At 37.8% G+C, this 18,043-nt stretch overlaps 4 protein-coding genes across 8 annotated transcripts in view; 2 read left to right on the forward strand and 2 right to left on the reverse strand.

The window, feature by feature from the left end:
• The window catches only part of LOC145498010 (uncharacterized), a 380,464-nt gene that overhangs the window by 214,953 nt on the left and 147,468 nt on the right, over positions 1–18,043 (forward strand). The window lies entirely within an intron of this gene.
• The window catches only part of LOC145497882 (C2 domain-containing protein 3-like), a 280,776-nt gene that overhangs the window by 154,660 nt on the left and 108,073 nt on the right, over positions 1–18,043 (reverse strand). The window lies entirely within an intron of this gene.
• LOC145497943 (ATP-dependent DNA helicase PIF1-like) lies at positions 5,610–7,092 on the forward strand. Its single transcript, XM_081477821.1, has one exon. It carries the CDS (start codon positions 5,613–5,615, stop codon positions 7,089–7,091), a length of 1,479 nt encoding a protein of 492 aa, XP_081333947.1. The 5' UTR covers positions 5,610–5,612; the 3' UTR covers position 7,092.
• On the reverse strand, positions 10,495–12,729 carry LOC145497913 (uncharacterized). Its single transcript, XM_081477787.1, has one exon. It carries the CDS (start codon positions 12,727–12,729, stop codon positions 10,510–10,512), a length of 2,220 nt encoding a protein of 739 aa, XP_081333913.1. The 3' UTR covers positions 10,495–10,509.

The raw sequence follows: 18,043 nt of genomic DNA on the forward strand, positions 1-18,043 counted from the left end.
CATTCTCATATACGTAGCCTTGGTGTCCAGTATTTACTGCAGAACCCTGAACAGTTCATAGAGAGTAACACTGATCATTCTTGGCAAGACTATTTGAACAATATGTCATGTCAGGGAACATGGGCTGATGCAATTATAATTCAAGCAGTGGCCAATTGTCTAAATTTGTCAATTCATATTGCCGAATCATTTGAGACTTTTGCTCCTGTTACCGTTGTTAAAGCAGTGAATGTGACAGGAGAACATACAAACATTTATATCGGACACATAAGTGAAACTCATCACGTTTCTACGGTAGAAAAGAGAAATTGTGGGGTACCAAACAACAAAACACGTGATCAAAGTGTAGATGAAAGAAAAACAATTGATAAAAAGGAAAAACGCAGAGCTGATTGAGGTTACATGAAAGAATACATGAAAAAGAGAAGAGCTAATGCAGATTTTAGAAAAAGAGAGAATAAAAATTCTGTGCAAAGGTACAACAATATTGAAACAATTAGGGAGAAAAAGAACCAAACTGTCACAAAAAGGAAAATGACCAACCCAGAACACGTAAGAGAAATTGACAAAAAGTCTAAAAGGAAACAGAAAGCTGAGAACCCAGATCACATAAAGGAAATTGCAAAAAAGTCATCTAGAAGACAAAAGGTTAAGAATCCAGAACAGAGAAAAGAAATTGATAAACAGAGTTTTAAGAAACGGAAAGCGAAGAATCCAGAGCATAGAAAAGAAGTTGATAAACAGAGTTTTAAGAAACGGAAAGCAAAAAATCCAGAACATAGAAAAGAAATTGATAAACAGAGTTTTAGGAAACGGAAAGCAGATAACCCAGTACACATTGAGCAAGTAAACAGAAATGCTAAAGTTAGGAGAACCACTAAATTCAAACTATTAAAGTATTCAAATATGACTATACCAGCCAATGATAATCAATTTGAAAATGCTCAAAAGTCATCACACGTATCAACTAATAATGATCAGTTGTTACAAACAGAGAAAAATGAAAGCAGTGTTATTTCTTTAATAAATTTGTTTCACAAAAACATTAAATGTGGCCCAGAATACATATGTACCTGTTGTGACCAGTTGTGGTACAAGTCTTCAGCATTGAAATGTAATGTTAACAGGTATAAGGCATGTTCACAAGATCTTGTTGAGTCTTGTGTCACTGGGGTGAGAAGTGTAGAAAATACTGAATGGATTTGCAGAACTTGTGACTCAAATCTAAAGAAAGGCAACCTTCCCAGCCTAGCTCTCTAAAGCCAATAAAATGAGTTTTCCTAAAAAACCTGACTTGTTAAATTTAACACCATTGGAAGAACGGCTTATATCACCTCGTATTGCATTTATGCAAATTCGTGAGCTATCAAGAGGTGGCCAGTTGTCAATTCATGGAAACATTGTCAATGTACCAACTGATGTAAATTCAACTGTTCACTGTCTGCCAAGGACCATCAATGAATCACAAACCATTCCAATAAAACTTAAAAGGCGTCTGAGCTATAAGCATCATTACCAGTTTCAGAATATTAGACCTAAGAAAGTATTAGATGCAGCAAAATATCTTGTAGACACAAGTGATTTATTCAAGAGAGAACGTATAGAGGTACAAAATGCTTGGTTAGATGACTTAAGTTTGCAATCTAGTGCCTATGAAGACTGGAGTGAATTTGTTGAAAACTCTGACACTCCAAGTAATAATGATTTACATACACAAACAGATGAAATTGTTCCAGAGGATAAAACACAAGATTGTCAAAAGAGTATTTCTAATGCAGATGATGAAAATCCAGGCTGTGAAAAAGAAGATAGTGATGACTGGTGTGAAGTTGATGAATGCCCATCAGGGGTTACAGATACACTATTACAGGAACCAAATGTAGTAGAAAATGTAGACAGAATAATTTCTTTTGCCCCAGGGGAAGGGAATAGACCATTAGGAATATTTATGGACAAAGATTCTGAATATTTATCATTTCCCACAATATTCTGTGGGAAACGGAGACCTGCTAACAATGAAAGAAAGGTTCCTGTATCATACAGTACAATTTGCAAGTGGGAGCTAAGATGCCAGGATAGAAGAGCTGCAATGTCTGTACCAAACATTTTCTATAACTTAAAAAAACTGCAGATCAAACAAATTCAAGATACTGCTTGTATTTCTCTCAGAAAATGTAAGACAAAAGGGAAGAAGTACACTGCTGGTGAATTGCAGTCAGAGGATAATCTCAATAAGCTGGTACATCTTGATGAAGGTTTCAGAGTTAGGGTCACCACCTTATTATGAAAAATGTAAAAAAGACTTGTTTGCTATGATTCGTCAACTAGGCAACCCAACATGGTTTTGCTCTTTTTCAGCTGCTGAAACAAGGTGGTCTCACCTTCTCAAAACTTTAGGAAGAATTGTTGAGAAAAAAGAGTATACTGATGGTGAAATCCAACAAATGACATGGGAACAAAAATCAGATCTTATACAAAAAGATCCTGTCACTTGTGCAAGGAACTTTGACCACATGGTACACTTGTTTATTTCCGATGTTTTAAAGAGCAATGTAATGCCAATAGGAGAAATAGCTGATTATTTTTACAGAGTTGAATTTCAACAAAGAGGAAGCCCCATAATATGAAAAAAGTTCTGATGAAGAAATTGTGAACTTTGTTGACAAGTATATCACTTGCTGTAAACCAGATAGTCCAAGTGAAATGGAAGATCTTGTAAACTTGCAATTGCACAGGCATGCCAAAACATGTAAGAAGGGGGGGCATAAGATATGCAGGTTTAACTTTCCATTACCACCAATGCCAAGGACAATTATTTTAACACCTCTTGAGAATTCCTGCTACGATGAAGAGAACCAGAAAGATATAAAAGAAAATGCTGAAAGAATAAAAGAAGTTCTTGACAACATGAAATATGGTGAAGATATAACATTTGAAGGTTTTCTTAACAACTTACAATTAACTGAAGAAAGTTACATCTTAGCTATAAGACACACCCTAAAGAGGGCAACGTTATGTTTGAAAAGGGCACCATCTGAAATAAGGATAAACAATTATAACAATGTTTTACTCAAAGCCCGGCAAGCAAACATGGACATTCAATAGGTACTAGATCCCTATGCATGTGCCACATACATACTCTCTTACATTACAAAAGGACAGAGAGGTATGAGCAGGCTTCTAGAAAAGGCATCTGAAGAAGCCCAATCTGGTAATAAAGATGTTACAAGTAGAGTGAGGCACATTGGAGACAAATTTTTAAATGCAGTTGAAATCAGTGCCCAAGAAGCTGTTTATCTTGTTTTACAAATGCCCATGAGAAGATCTTCCCTTGATTTTCAGTTTATTAGCTCATCGAAAGAAGCCTAAAATCATACGATCTGTTAGGTACAATAGAGATAGGGATCCAGAAAACCATTTTGGAGAACAGCTTATGCTTTATACACCATGGCGAAATGAAACTACTGATTTAATGAAAGAATGTCAAACTTACCAAGAACGATTTGAACAGGTTAAGGATAAAGTTATCAGCAATAGGCGTCAACATGAATACCATTCAGAAATACTAGAACATAGGCACGCAAGGCGTGCAAGAGTTATTTTTTTGTGAACTATAAGTCTCAGAGATAGGAGCATTCATGGAACTGTTTACGGTAATGATTTGGTTGATTTGACAAGTTTTTTGGTTGCGATGTACAGCAAGAAAGAAACTGGGAGTTTATGATGTACATACGATGTTACATCGGTACTGGTAAGATAACTAAATAGTAAGCCATAAAATGTTTGACTGAACAAACTACAGTAATCTGACACGTCTCCAGATTAATGTAGATACCATCTTATTTTCTAACAGGCAATTTTATTCGTTCTTTGATACAACCCACACTGTGATTGGTCTGACACGCGCACATGCATAACTTCCTCACTCACCGATCACGTAGCGCTTCCCCCCCGGGGGGGGGGGAACTCCCTTATATGGGTTATATAGGTCTGTTTGGTCCCGAAGGGTATGGTTTTTCAGCCGTTTTGGTCGTGAATAGGGTATCGATTTTAGCTGATTTTGGTCATTTTGGTCATAAATAGGGTACGGTTTTTGCACTCTAGCCTTGATATGGGTATGCTTTAAGAAGAAGCCACTTTTTCATCATTATCGAAAAGAAAATCAACAAAAGCCCTTCACAAATTTATATCTTTACGATAATTTAACATTGGTTTGAACTAGGGAGCTAATTATAACGCAGGTCTGAAACAGGGTTTTGATTTGAGGGTCAGGTCGTAAATAGGGTTTCAAATTTTCGGTCAGGTCATAAATAGGGTAAGGAATATCACAGATTTTGGCCATAAATAGGGTAAGGGTTTTGGGAAGCGGGCCGCACATCCCCAACCAATTTTTCTGGGAGTACCCCCTCGGGAGCCCTTCCAGCCCCCAAGAGGAATTTTTGCTCAAAAATACTCAAGTTAAGAGAACTTTTCGCATTTTATACAAGTCGTAAGTTTACCCTTTTTACACAACACAACGCAACAACACTACTTCACCGAAAATTGAAAGAAAGAGAAAAAACCTCTCTGACACGTTGAAAGTCTGATTTAATTAAATTGCACTTTAACTTGGTGCCACACAGTCTTCAAAGAACATTTGAACAGTTTTCATACTTTTTACCTTTAAAAATATCGGACTGAAAAGAATGTCATAAAATGCCCATCAAATAAAAATATTAAACTGCTACTGCAGAGACGTAAAAACACTCTAGAAATGAAAGCTTTTTTGTTTAATATCCTGGGAACAATAGCCAATAACTTGTAAGCTCTAATTGAATTTACTCCCATTGAAAAACAAAAGTGTCGAGTTACCATTTGTAACTAAAAATAGCAAACATCTCGTGGGAACAAGTGGTGACGATTCGTCAGCTCTAATTGAATTTACTACCTTGTGAAAAACAAGAGTGTCAAATTACCCATTGTAACTAAAAAATAAAAATATCTCATTATATTTGCATGCAATAAGAACAAAACAGTCGTTACCTGCACTTACTATTGTAAACGTTACAACTGCTTCAAATCTAAATAGTCTCGTCTCCTCTAAAACATGTCCTAAGAACTAGAACCAACGATTCGTGACCTCTAATTGAATTAACTCCTTGTGAAAAACAAAACTATCAAGTTACCCTTTGTAATTAAAAATAAAAATATCTCTTGCCATTTGCCTACTACTCATGAACTGCTTCAAAACTCATGAGTCATCTCGTTCATAACTAGCCACCATTACACTGAAAATTATGCACTCTAAAACTACCCAATGTACGTATGTAACTGTCACACTCCCCTCCAAACCGGACTGAAAATCACAAACCGGCAACATACACGTCACTCTTTATTTTTCAATTACCAAAGTCCTTGTGTTTATACATACCTTGTGTTTCTCACGTACCATTTACCTTTACAACAAGAAATTTGATTGGCTGTTCATAGTAGATCCAATCTGATTGGTGTGACATACATACATCTCTCAATCACTCACTCACTCACTCACTCACCCATTGACCCGTCCATAACATACCCGACGCGCCGACTAAGAGGTATTTTTTTTTACAAAAAAATAACTCAATAAAGCAATGGAAGATATGAACAATGCTGAATATGACAACTTTGACACTGTTGCTCCAAATGCAGAGCATATCAGTAAGCAGGATTGTGCTGTCAAGGAGAAGCCTAGTGAATTATTTGCTTGCTTTGATCCTAGAAAAAACAAGGACCATGAACAGTATGATTTGCTAGATGATATCGGAATCTTCCCTAGAAGTAATGATGAGAAGGAACTCGTTATAAAGCGGATGTCTGATGATAATTATTTTGCACTTGTCCGTTCTTTGAATGAAAAACAGAGACAATTTTTTTATCATGTGTTACATTCAATAAAAACTAGGGATGACCCTCTTAGATTGTTCTTAAGTGGAGGTGCTGGAGTTGGCAAAAGTACAGTCACCAATGTATTTTATGAAGCATTAATAAGATATCTGAATAGTATTGCAGGGGAAAATCCAGATGATGTGAAAGTTGTAAAAGCAGCTCCTACTGGTAAAGCAGCTTTTAATATTAAAGGCAATACATTACATTCTGCTTTTAAGATACCTGCCAATAGAGGTTTTGAGTATTGTGCACTGGACAGCGACAGACTAAATACCATTAAGGCGCAACTCAAGAAACTTAAGACAATTTTTATTGATGAGATATCCATGGTAGGAAGTGGCATGTTTAACTTTTTGAAGGCAAGACTGCAACAAATAATGGGGACAAAAGAGCTATTTGGTGGAATTAGTTTGATAACTGTTGGTGATCTTTTCCAGTTAAAACCAGTTTTTGATAAGTGGATCTTTGAAAATTCTGCAATAGGCTACAGTGCTTTAGCAAGTAACATTTGGACAACGAATTTCACCCTGTTTGAATTGACTGAAATAATGAGACAAAAGGATGACAGAGAATTCGCTGAGCTACTCAATCGTTTGAGAGAGGGAAAACATTCTGAAGATGATGTAGCCATTTTAAAACAGAGACTTCTGAAAGTCAGACCTCAAGAAGATAATTATCCTATGAACATGACCCATTTATTTACTACAAATGCATCAGTAGATGCTCACAACAATGTCCTATATACTATCTCTAAAACTGATAAAGCACAGGTAAAGACTGTGGACATCGTAGTTGGGGATATTTCTGATGATCTGAAACAACAAATGAAAAACAAAATCCCAGAGGATCCTACAAAGACAATGGGTTTATATTCACTTGTGTCTCTGGCAACTATGGCAAAATATGACTTGACAACTAATATTGATGTGACTGATGGACTAACTAATGGTGCAGAGTGTATGATAGAGAACATAGACTACAGAGTAGAAAATTCCATCAGACCAAGTATTATTTGGGTATCATTTCCACATCCTGAAATAGGCAAAAAGCAGCGCAGAGAATATGCACATTTGTACAAGAGAAGCATAAATAAAAAGTGGACACCAGTTTTAGAAGTAACAAGACAATTCCAGATTAATAAAAAAAAGTCAAGTGCAAGTTCTTTGATGGCAATTTCCTCTTAGACCTGCTGCTGCAAAGACTATTCACCGTTGTCAAGGTGACTCATTAGATGAAGCAGTTGTTGATTTTCCAGCATCCACAAGGGAACATATGCATTATGTTGGTTTAAGCCAAGTAAGAAACAGTTCTGCACTACATGTTCTCAATTTGAATGAAAACAAAATCAAGGTTAGTGAGAAAGTTAAAGATGAAATGAGGAGAATGAGAACAGAAGCAAGTCTTCTCCCATTAGCAGTATTACAGACAGCAGATTCACCCAAAACAAAAACAATCTTATTTCAAAATGTCAGGTCTCTCCACCTCCACATACATGATGTCTGAAGTGATTACAATATTCAAAAGGCTGATGTCAACATTTTCGTTGAAACAAAACTTTGCTTGTTAGATAGAGATGATGTGTATCAGCTCAGGGGATTTACACTTTACAGAAATGACTTCAATCTCTCCAATATCAGAACTTGTTATGGAACAGCTGTGTACATTAAGAATGATTTGAACTGCACTCACTTACCATACAGATTCAACACTAATAATGTTGAAATTACCATTATGGTTCTAAGCCAACCAATTCCAAATATTCGTGTTATTGGTATCTACCGCTCCAAAACTAAGGTACCAATTTCACAGTTTCTTGATGCTCTTACTCATCTGCATAACCTGGTGTTACCAGACCCTACAATTCCCACTATACTGCTTGGAGATTTCAATGTTAATCTAATGGAGGTATCTGCAGAACAAAAGGCTCTCAAAAAGTCTCTGAAAACAGACAGGGGATACACACAGTTGATTGACCAGTACACTACTGACTACCGTACACATTTAGATCACATTTATACAAATGTACCACAGCTTATTCAATCTGCAGGTACCTTAGAGTCATACTACAGTGATCATAAGCCTATCTTTATTTCTTTACCAACTGTTCACAAGTGAGTTAAAAGAGAAACATCATTGGAAGTATGTCCTGAAAAATGCATTTGACCAATTTTTTTTACAGTTTGTCATTCATAATGATCAGTCTTAGTCATAGCCACCATTGTTTGTTTTTGGCTTTTTATCACATCTTTGATGTTTTCTACCTGTGTAATAAGAACAATAAAATATTGTTTTTATTAAGTATGGTTTTCTTCAATTTGGAACCAACATTCTATATCAGAAAATGACTTCAAATATCATTATACATGTACATGAGCCGCTGTAGTGTCCAATTTTCTAGCTACAAGATACAATGAAACATTGCATAGTTTATGTAAAAAAACACAATTAGGTTTGAGTCTGACATCCCCCTCCAAATTAGAGTGATCGAACTCATATACAGGTGGGTATTTTCTTTGATTATAATATCTTATGAGGGGGTGGGGTGTCAGAGTGGGCCAACAGCCTTACTAACACTTTGCTAACACTTGTTATATCTTCTTATAAAATTGCAGATCATTCAGAGCTTATATCACATACATTGGCAATTGGACCATGGAGACTACTAATACTGTCACTATAAGAAGTGGAATGATATACAGTCGTGTAGTTACTTGTGGATGATAATTGACAGAGACATACAGCACTGCAGTCAATTATATTCATTCTGCATTTACATGTAGTACCTGAGTTACTGTATCTGGAGTTACAAAAAAAATGAAACAGCATGAAAAATGCAGGGACAGCATCACTGGAGTTCATGCAGTTAATAACACAAATTACAAAGAAAGAAGTACATGTGTTATATTTGTTGGAACTATTGCTGTCTACTTCACTGAAAACAACAATGTGGTCTTGAGAACTTAAAATCAAATAGTGAATTCAGCAGCTTCCATCCATTCGTTGGTTATATTCATACAAGCACCATGAACTTCTATCATAACAATTTCAACTAGTAACAACATTTTGTACAATAGTGAATTGTAAACTGCACACTTTCAACTATTTAGACTCTGTGATTGCCTTCCTCAGAGGCATTTTTTAAATGAACTAGCCCTCTAAGGCTTTGTATGAAGCAAAGATACTGGTAAGTGCCAGTTTGATTTTACCATAGTCATAGTTACCTTAAGAAACCAGTTGATGTAAAACCACCATAAATGCAATCAATTCACTGCCAGACTACTAAATAATCAAAGATTAGAGAACATAATTTTGACACCTTCAGTTAGCTTGAGTTTGACTGATTTCATAGTAAATCCACTAGTTATTCCTTGTGAACTAATTTAATACATAATGTCTTGAGTTTCCATTTGTAAACCAGTTTTACTGGCAGACATATTTTCAAAAAACCAAGTAAAAATATACATCTCATATTTATCTGTGCAATTTCCTTCTTTACACTCAAATCTGGGTGAGTCACTTGCAGCTGATTATAAACCCTCGTTCACAGTGCAATTCTCACAAGCTCCTAAACATACATTAATCTTTTAGGAAATATTTCAAAGTCCTTTAGAATAGTTTGAAATTTTCAGTAAGTAGCCACAAGTCTTTGGCTGATCAGAAGTCCTTGAAAAATAAATTATCAAAAACATTCGCCACTCTTAACTTACTCACTACTTTTCCACACCCTGTTGGAGGGGGGAGGGGGGAGGGGGACTCCCTTGTGGAAAGGGTGGGGCTGTTTTTCTCACTTAACAAAGGTGCAAATCTCACTTAAGGTGCCTCTAATTTTAGTCGTCAGTACCTTTTGGGGTTGCACACAAAAAATTAATATATAAAGAGAAATGCTGTCATTGTAGCCCATTTTTAAGTGATATTTCTTTGCAGTCAAATAATGTTGAAGCCACAGCCAGATTGGTCTCATTTAGGAGTTTAATTTAAATTCCCAACGTTTTCACTTTGGAGTACCCCCACCCAGATTATGTGCAACATTGCTTTGGGTTATTTTCTGTTACCTTGGAGCATTATTTCCCAGTACAGCCCTCACACTCACTTATCAAGACCTCATCCCTACATACAAGCAAGAGCATCGCTGAGGGGGTCCTATGGTGCCCGTGAGCCCCCTTTAATAAGCCTTTTTTAAGCAAACAACCCACAACAGATGTGGAGGTCAACATCACAATCTGGTAACACAGTGTGACCCCCCCCCCCCTTGAACAATCATGCCTACACCCCTGAAAAGTTACTTATTTCACCTCTGCAACAGTAATGTTACACACTGAAGTAATCAGCCAAAATATTTTTCAACCTCAGAATGCATTCTTATAAGATTAAATTTGGAAATACAGTTAACAATAAAGATTAGCGAAAAAACTGAGCAACGACGTTTCGGTGTCATCCTGGCACCATTTTCAAGTTAAAAAATATTTGTGCGAAAAGTAAACTAATTTATACCAATGGTAGAGGTGCGAAATTGAATAAATTAAGATTAAGATAGCTGTTCAATGTTCATGTTCATTCCAATGAGGTGTCAAACACTGGTAATGAGTTGTGTCTGTTCAAAGGCTAAACAAATACTTTTGCGCGAATGGAGTCTGACTGTGTGTTAAGGCTCGGTTTCTTCTTGCGAATCCACAACATTTCGTGGATCAAGCAATCGAACTTTCCCTGACATTTCTTTAGGATCTTAAAGTTGTTAGTCAGGTCACCAACTGTATCAACTCGGTGTTCATTTTGAAGGTGTTTTCCGATGGCGGTAAATCGGTGTTCCTCAATGCGCTTGTAAAGATGACGGCTAGTGTAACCGACGTATTCTGCATCACACAGATCACATATATAGTTATAAACAACGCACTGTTGATTGATCAAAGGTGGTTTTGGCTCTTGTACTTTGAGATCATCGCCAATTTTACGGCTTCTGAACACCGGCTGTAGTTTGTGATCAAGTTTATTACTCAAGTCTGAGAGATGTTTCTTTACTATGTCCGCTGATTTCTGGTCTTTAAAAGGCAGGACTATGCGGTAGATATTCTCTGTTGGAGGCGTCGATCTTGTGTCTGGTGACATCACTGAATTAACGAAACGGGTGATGGTGGAGTTCACAAGAGAATCTGAGTACTTGAGGTTAGAAAAGATCAGTTTAAGGCGTTCGCATTCTGTTGAGAATAGTTCCCATGTTGAGGACAAGCGGTAAGCACGGTTTAACATGGTTTTAACTAAAGATCTTTTATAGCGGTTGTCGACATGACTTTGGTGGTGTAAGAGGAGACCAGTGTTTGTGGGTTTACGGTAAACACTTGTTACCAGCTTGCAGCCCTTCTTACATATTTCAATGCCGACAAATGGTAGCTTACCGTTAGATGCGATCTCCATGGTGAAGGATATGGATGGATGACAGTTGTTCAAAGTCTTCAGAAAGGCTTCTGCGGTTGGTATGTCTTTCATTGTGGCTAGTGTATCATCCACGTAGCGTCTGTAGAAGTCTGGCAACTTGTTCTCGTTTTGTAGCTTTTCCTCGATAGAACAAAGAAAAGTATTGGCCATTAGGGGACCCAAGGGAGAGCCCATCGCTACTCCATCAATTTGTTGGTAGAGTTGACTGTTAAATTGAAATAGCTGGTCCTTTGTTGCTACTGACAACAGTTCAATTAGATCAGCTTTGCTGATGTTTAGATGGTGTGTTTTGTTGAACCAGTTGTCAACAAAAGCTCTATCAGCAAGGATCTCGATGGTTTCTTGTAGTGGGACGTTCGTAAATAGCGAAGAGACATCATAAGATACTAGGATGTCAGATTCGTTGAGGCTCAGATTGCGAATCTCATCAGCGAAGGAAAATGTGTCAGATATTGTGTAGCTGTTGATCGACAGGGGCTTCAGTTTATCGTCGAGCCATCTCGCGAGGGCGAAGTTGTAAGTACTTGTGGCGGATAGAATGGGCCTCATCGCCAGTTTTTCTTTATGAGTCTTTGGCAGACCATAAAGATGGGCGAGTCGTGATCCTTTCGGGCAAACTGAGTCGGCAATCCGTTTTGGGAGAATTTTGCGCACGACAGATTCAAGGTGTTTCTCTTTCTGCAGTAAAGGGTGGTAGTTTTTGAGCGGTCGTCCACGCGTCTTGGGTCTCTCCGAGCTTACGGCGGTAAATTTAGCTGTATCGTTGATGGAAGATTCACTCAAAAGGCGAACATATTCTGCCTTATCCATAACAACTACTCCTGTACCTTTATCTGGTTTCGTGATTACGATGTCATCTCTTCGTTTTAGTTGCTCAATAGCTCTTTGTAGCGCTTTCGGTGGTTTGGGGGCTTTGCACTCGATGTAGTTAAGCGCGATCGATCGAAGGGTCGCCGCAGCTAATTCCTTCTTATCATCGGATAATGAAGGCTCCAGTTGCCAGAAGGCTTTCTCGAAGCTAGCTTGAATGTCCATTGAAGAGATGCGTTGCGGCAAGGAAAACTTCAAACCTCGACACAGAACAAGCTTCTGGAAGAATGAAAGCTTGTAGGAGGAAATGTTCTGGATATGTTTGTCCACATCGTGATCTTTGTTTAGCAGCTTCATGATTTTGTTGATATGGCCGCTCATCATTTTCTCATAGTGCTTTTTGCGGAGGTTAACCATCGTTCTCAGGATGCACATGTATTGGAGCGATGAACAATTCCGGCGTATTTCAACGTAGATTCCGTTAAGTTCCTTCTTCAGTGTCGCATTTTGCTTTACTTTTGCCCTTAGTTCTTCTGCGATGACATTAGTTGAAAATTGCTCGGAAGCCTTTGACCATTTCATATGCTTTGTTTGATCAACTTTGGCGAAGGTAGGAGTTAGTTCGAAATTCTGGCAAAGCTGAAGAAACTCGATGGCTCCATCGCATTGGATTTGTTTCACTGGTCTCCTCTTACACCACCAAAGTCATGTCGACAACCGCTATAAAAGATCTTTAGTTAAAACCATGTTAAACCGTGCTTACCGCTTGTCCTCAACATGGGAACTATTCTCAACAGAATGCGAACGCCTTAAACTGATCTTTTCTAACCTCAAGTACTCAGATTCTCTTGTGAACTCCACCATCACCCGTTTCGTTAATTCAGTGATGTCACCAGACACAAGATCGACGCCTCCAACAGAGAATATCTACCGCATAGTCCTGCCTTTTAAAGACCAGAAATCAGCGGACATAGTAAAGAAACATCTCTCAGACTTGAGTAATAAACTTGATCACAAACTACAGCCGGTGTTCAGAAGCCGTAAAATTGGCGATGATCTCAAAGTACAAGAGCCAAAACCACCTTTGATCAATCAACAGTGCGTTGTTTATAACTATATATGTGATCTGTGTGATGCAGAATACGTCGGTTACACTAGCCGTCATCTTTACAAGCGCATTGAGGAACACCGATTTACCGCCATCGGAAAACACCTTCAAAATGAACACCGAGTTGATACAGTTGGTGACCTGACTAACAACTTTAAGATCCTAAAGAAATGTCAGGGAAAGTTCGATTGCTTGATCCACGAAATGTTGTGGATTCGCAAGAAGAAACCGAGCCTTAACACACAGTCAGACTCCATTCGCGCAAAAGTATTTGTTTAGCCTTTGAACAGACACAACTCATTACCAGTGTTTGACACCTCATTGGAATGAACATGAACATTGAACAGCTATCTTAATCTTAATTTATTCAATTTCGCACCTCTACCATTGGTATAAATTAGTTTACTTTTCGCACAAATATTTTTTAACTTGAAAATGGTGCCAGGATGACACCGAAACGTCGTTGCTCAGTTTTTTCGCTAATCTTTATTGTTATCAGAATGCATTCTAATTATAAACCCTAGGATATCAAGTTTCCTTAAAATAGGTCTCTTTGGGTAAATATTACCCCATGCCATTAAGCATCAAGTGCTTAAATTTGCTCCACTGTTTTCAGACACTTAAGGAAAGATGATTTATTATTACAGATTTCCTAACAAATTCACTACAAAAAGTAAAGTGACACCAGCAAAACTCCAGCACGAGACTCCACAGTGAACTGTTGTTTTTATTGTAACTTTGTTTACCATAATTTCATACACCAAGACTCCATATTCATGAAGGAGGAATTATAAAATCTGACTGGCTGCTAATTAAACAAAACCTTAACCCTTGTTAATAAGAATCTCACCAATTGAAACCAAGTTAAGGGAAATCTAAGCATAGTGTAACAGTCTCAATGGAGACTAGAAACTGACATTGAAATCAATCAACGTGACCAGTTCTTTCAAATATTTCAACTTTTTAAAATTTGGCTTGCTGTTGTTTCTTGTCCTTTCTGCGGCATTTAAACAAAATTTGGCCGATTTTAAGTTATTGACTGTAGCATAAATAACCTAAAATCGCTCAGATCTCATTTAAACACTATAAAATATGACAAGAAATAAGTATTAAATGCTTCATATTAAAAACGAGGGTAATAAATATCCTAATCAGTGAATTTACATCAGTTGATTTCGTTTCAGTCCCTAATCTCCACACAAAATCAAGCACTGCACTTGAATCTCCCGTGAGCTAATATAGATTACAAAAGCTGAAAAAATCCATATTAAAAAACTCAAACGATCAACCCTTCACAAAATGAGACTTCCAGGAAGTATCAAATCAAATGGAACTCACAAATGGAAGACTGCGTGACACCTCATGTTTATTTTCAAACTCCGACTCTTTTAGAAAGAAAAATTTTACTTTCTTTTGGTGCATTTTAGTACACATTGGAGCGGCTAAAACCCACATTTGACCATACCACTAAAGCGTTGACAGACTTTACCACAAATTTCTTTCTCTTTCACTGTTTCATTTCGAGCGTGACATCGAAACGGATATTTCCATTCCAAGGAAACTGTTATCATTCATTGTACAACAATTTTCAGAGCTACAGTACCGCTCAAAAGTAAGTTACCACTGTCTCGCGAGACGCGTCTCGTTTCTCGCGAGACTCGTCTCGAGAGAAACGAGATGAGTCTTGAGAGAAACGAGACAAGTCTCGTTTCTCACGAGTGCACTGGAAGTACCAATGCTACGCATTCGTCGGTATACGAAACCTGTTTTGTTAATAAGAAGTCTGTATCGTATCATATCGATTAGCGCGGTAGACACAATTTTCATTCTCATCTCGTGTGTACCATGTGTGTATTATAAATTCTCAAGCGTCCAGTATTGTTTCATATACATCGGCCAAACCTTTTTTTATTCCAGCCAGATTTGCTTAACGTTTAGTTTTTGTAAATACATCACGATAAAAGTTGAAGGTATGTGACTTGTCGGCAAGTTAGTCACGCGTGTTTACAAATATGTTTCACAGTTGTATTAATTCTCTTGTTTGTATAGATCTTAAAAAAAGGTTTGTTCACAACCCTAAACGTGACTCATACAGTTGATAATCAAAATGTAGTGTTCATGAAACAACATGTGGAGTTTTGTCACCCGATCTACGTGTTGGAAGTTGAAGCTGCGATCACGATCACTAGAGACCTTAAGCAAACACTGGAGGCGGCGAGGTGGACGCCAACCGGAAGTAAAATTTCCCGCTCTCGACCTAATTAGCATAATCACGTGGAGTGTTGCCCGCGTCTTCCAACAGTGGCGGCGGCGAGAAAGGTAGGTTTGGCCGCCTCGAGAGATGGTCGCTTTATTTTCCCATTTGTAGCACCTAAAATACACAGAAACTCTTTTATAAAGTTAAAAAATGTTTTTTGACACTTCTCTTTGTATTTTTTTTTGCAAATATTTGATATTTCGTTTGCTTTACAGCGAAAATCTCACTTCACATTGGAGGTGTGAGTGAAGAAGATGGCAAGCGAAGGAGAGAAAAGCAAAAGAAATGGGTGAGTTTCCTGGATTCACATTGTTCGGAGTGATGTTCACGTCTTGTAGACTTTAAAACTTTAGATTGCAAGTACTTGCTGGTACAAAATGCTATTTTGTTCTTCCAATTTGTCTCCAGAACTTTGGAATATTCACCGAAAGGTGAATCGATAGACAGGACCTGTTTTTAATAAGCTTTTGTTTTCTCTCTTCTAGCTCAATCATGGAATGGACAGAAGCACACGATTTGATCCTAGCGAAAGAAGTCAGAGCTTCAGAACCATGGATCTTCAAACCAAGGACTGTAGATCGAGGAAAAGTATGGAATGCCATCACGGATCGTCTGAATGACGAAACCTCTGTGAAGTTTCAGGTGAAGCGGAAAAACGTAAAGGAACATTTCAAACTACTACTGGACAAATTCAAGGCAAAACTGAGTGGAGTTGACATCGAAGATAGCGAGATGAATATTCTGATGGAAGAAATATCAGGAAAATGGGAGGAGGCAGAGGCCAGTGACCTTGGCTGCACTAGTAAAGACAAGGCTGATTCAGTCTTCGTAAGGAAAGTAAAGATTTTTCGACGTGTGTAGATCCCTCAGCAACAGAAATTCATCCTCGTCTATGATGTCCTCAAAGCATGCAACAGCTAGAAGGTCTCGGACTTCTCGAAAAGTTGCCATTATGCTCGTAAAATCCACGAACAAAGTCAAATTGGACCACTGAAAACGAAAGCAAAACAGCCGTTGCTCGCCGCCGCTTCTACGAAAGCTTAATATTCTAATTTCGCGTCAAGAGGAGGCAGTCTCAACCCAACTCCCACGCGGCCATTGCCTCCTCCACCTAACCGCCTGAAGTGTTTGCTTAAGGTCTCTACTAAGTCAACACAGCAGTGCCGCCTATGTTTTGCCAACTATCACTCCCAACTGATTTGTCGGGAAACTCGACAAACTTTTTATCCAAACATTACGAACATACGAAACGACGCTAAGTGTTCCATCGAATAATTTAATATTCAAACTTGCGAACACACACTTTACACATAAGCCTCGAACTTTTTATTCAAAAGTTGTGAGCACGCCACGCTTTGATCATACTTCACTTCACTTTACATTCGAAGAACTAATTTATTCGAACTTGTGAACGCTCGCTTTACACATGAAATCCGAGTTGACTAACTTTTTATTCATACTTGTGTATGCTTGAGAACACACGCTTTGTAAACATAAGGAATCTCCACTACCTTTTGAACACACACTTTAATCACTGAGCCTCGACCAACTTTTTATCCATATTTGTGTTCACACGCTTTTCGCCACGTCAAACCTCTCATTTAATTCAAACTTGTGAACACATGCGACACCACACTTTGATCATGAAACTTCAACTAACATTTTATTCAAACTTGTGAACGTGCGACACCACGCTTTGATCATGAAACCTCGATTACCATTTTATTCAAACTTGTGAACATGCTAAACCACGCTTTGAACATGAAACCTCGATTACCATTTTATTCATACTCGTGAACATGCTAAACCACGCTTTGATCATGAAACCTCGACTAACTTTTTATTCATCCTCGTAAAAATGCTAAACCACACTTTGATCATGAAACCTCGACTAACTTTTTATTCATACTCGTAAACACGCTAAACCACGCTTTGATCATGAAACCTCTCAAGATCTTCGTTGTCAAGCAACAAAAATTCTATCTGTTAAAGAGTGTATTGTGCCATTGGAAAAAAACGATTTATATCAAATAGAACCGGCGATGTTTTTGCCGCGACGCTTTGCAAAACAAATTTCATTTGCATATTAAATCGACTGCCGCTAGACAGAACTTTCCCTTGCAAAAACATTGAGTTAATGTAAACGTCGCATCACATAAACATTATTAGAAACTCCTGTCTTCAAAGATATAGTATTTTGCCGTTTGAATAAACGATTCATGCCAAATAGAACTAGAAATATATTTTTAGTGTTTGCCTTGACGTTTTGGAGAACAATAAAAGTTCATTATGTTGTCGACTTGTCGACGCGTGCCGCTAGACAAAACTCGCGCTGGCAGAAAAATTTAAAACTACATGTAATGTAAACGGCGCATCTCAGAAACCTTGATAAGAACTCCTGTCTTCAAAGATATCGCATTTCAGTGTTTGAATGAACGATTTATACCAAATAGAACCAGAGATATCATTTTTTCAACAATTTCCGTGACGCTTTCATGACTCCCATTCACAATTGACTCGCTGGCGCATGC

Source organism: Orbicella franksi, chromosome 9, assembly GCF_964199315.1.
Source record: "Orbicella franksi chromosome 9, jaOrbFran1.1, whole genome shotgun sequence".
In the NCBI taxonomy this organism is placed as follows: domain Eukaryota; kingdom Metazoa; phylum Cnidaria; class Anthozoa; order Scleractinia; family Merulinidae; genus Orbicella; species Orbicella franksi.

Excerpts from the sequence above, each read along its gene's own strand:
- LOC145497943 (XM_081477821.1), top strand. The coding sequence starts at position 5,613 with ATGGAAGATATGAACAATGCTGAATATGACAACTTTGACACTGTTGCT.
- LOC145497913 (XM_081477787.1), bottom strand. The coding sequence starts at position 12,729 with ATGAAATGGTCAAAGGCTTCCGAGCAATTTTCAACTAATGTCATCGCA.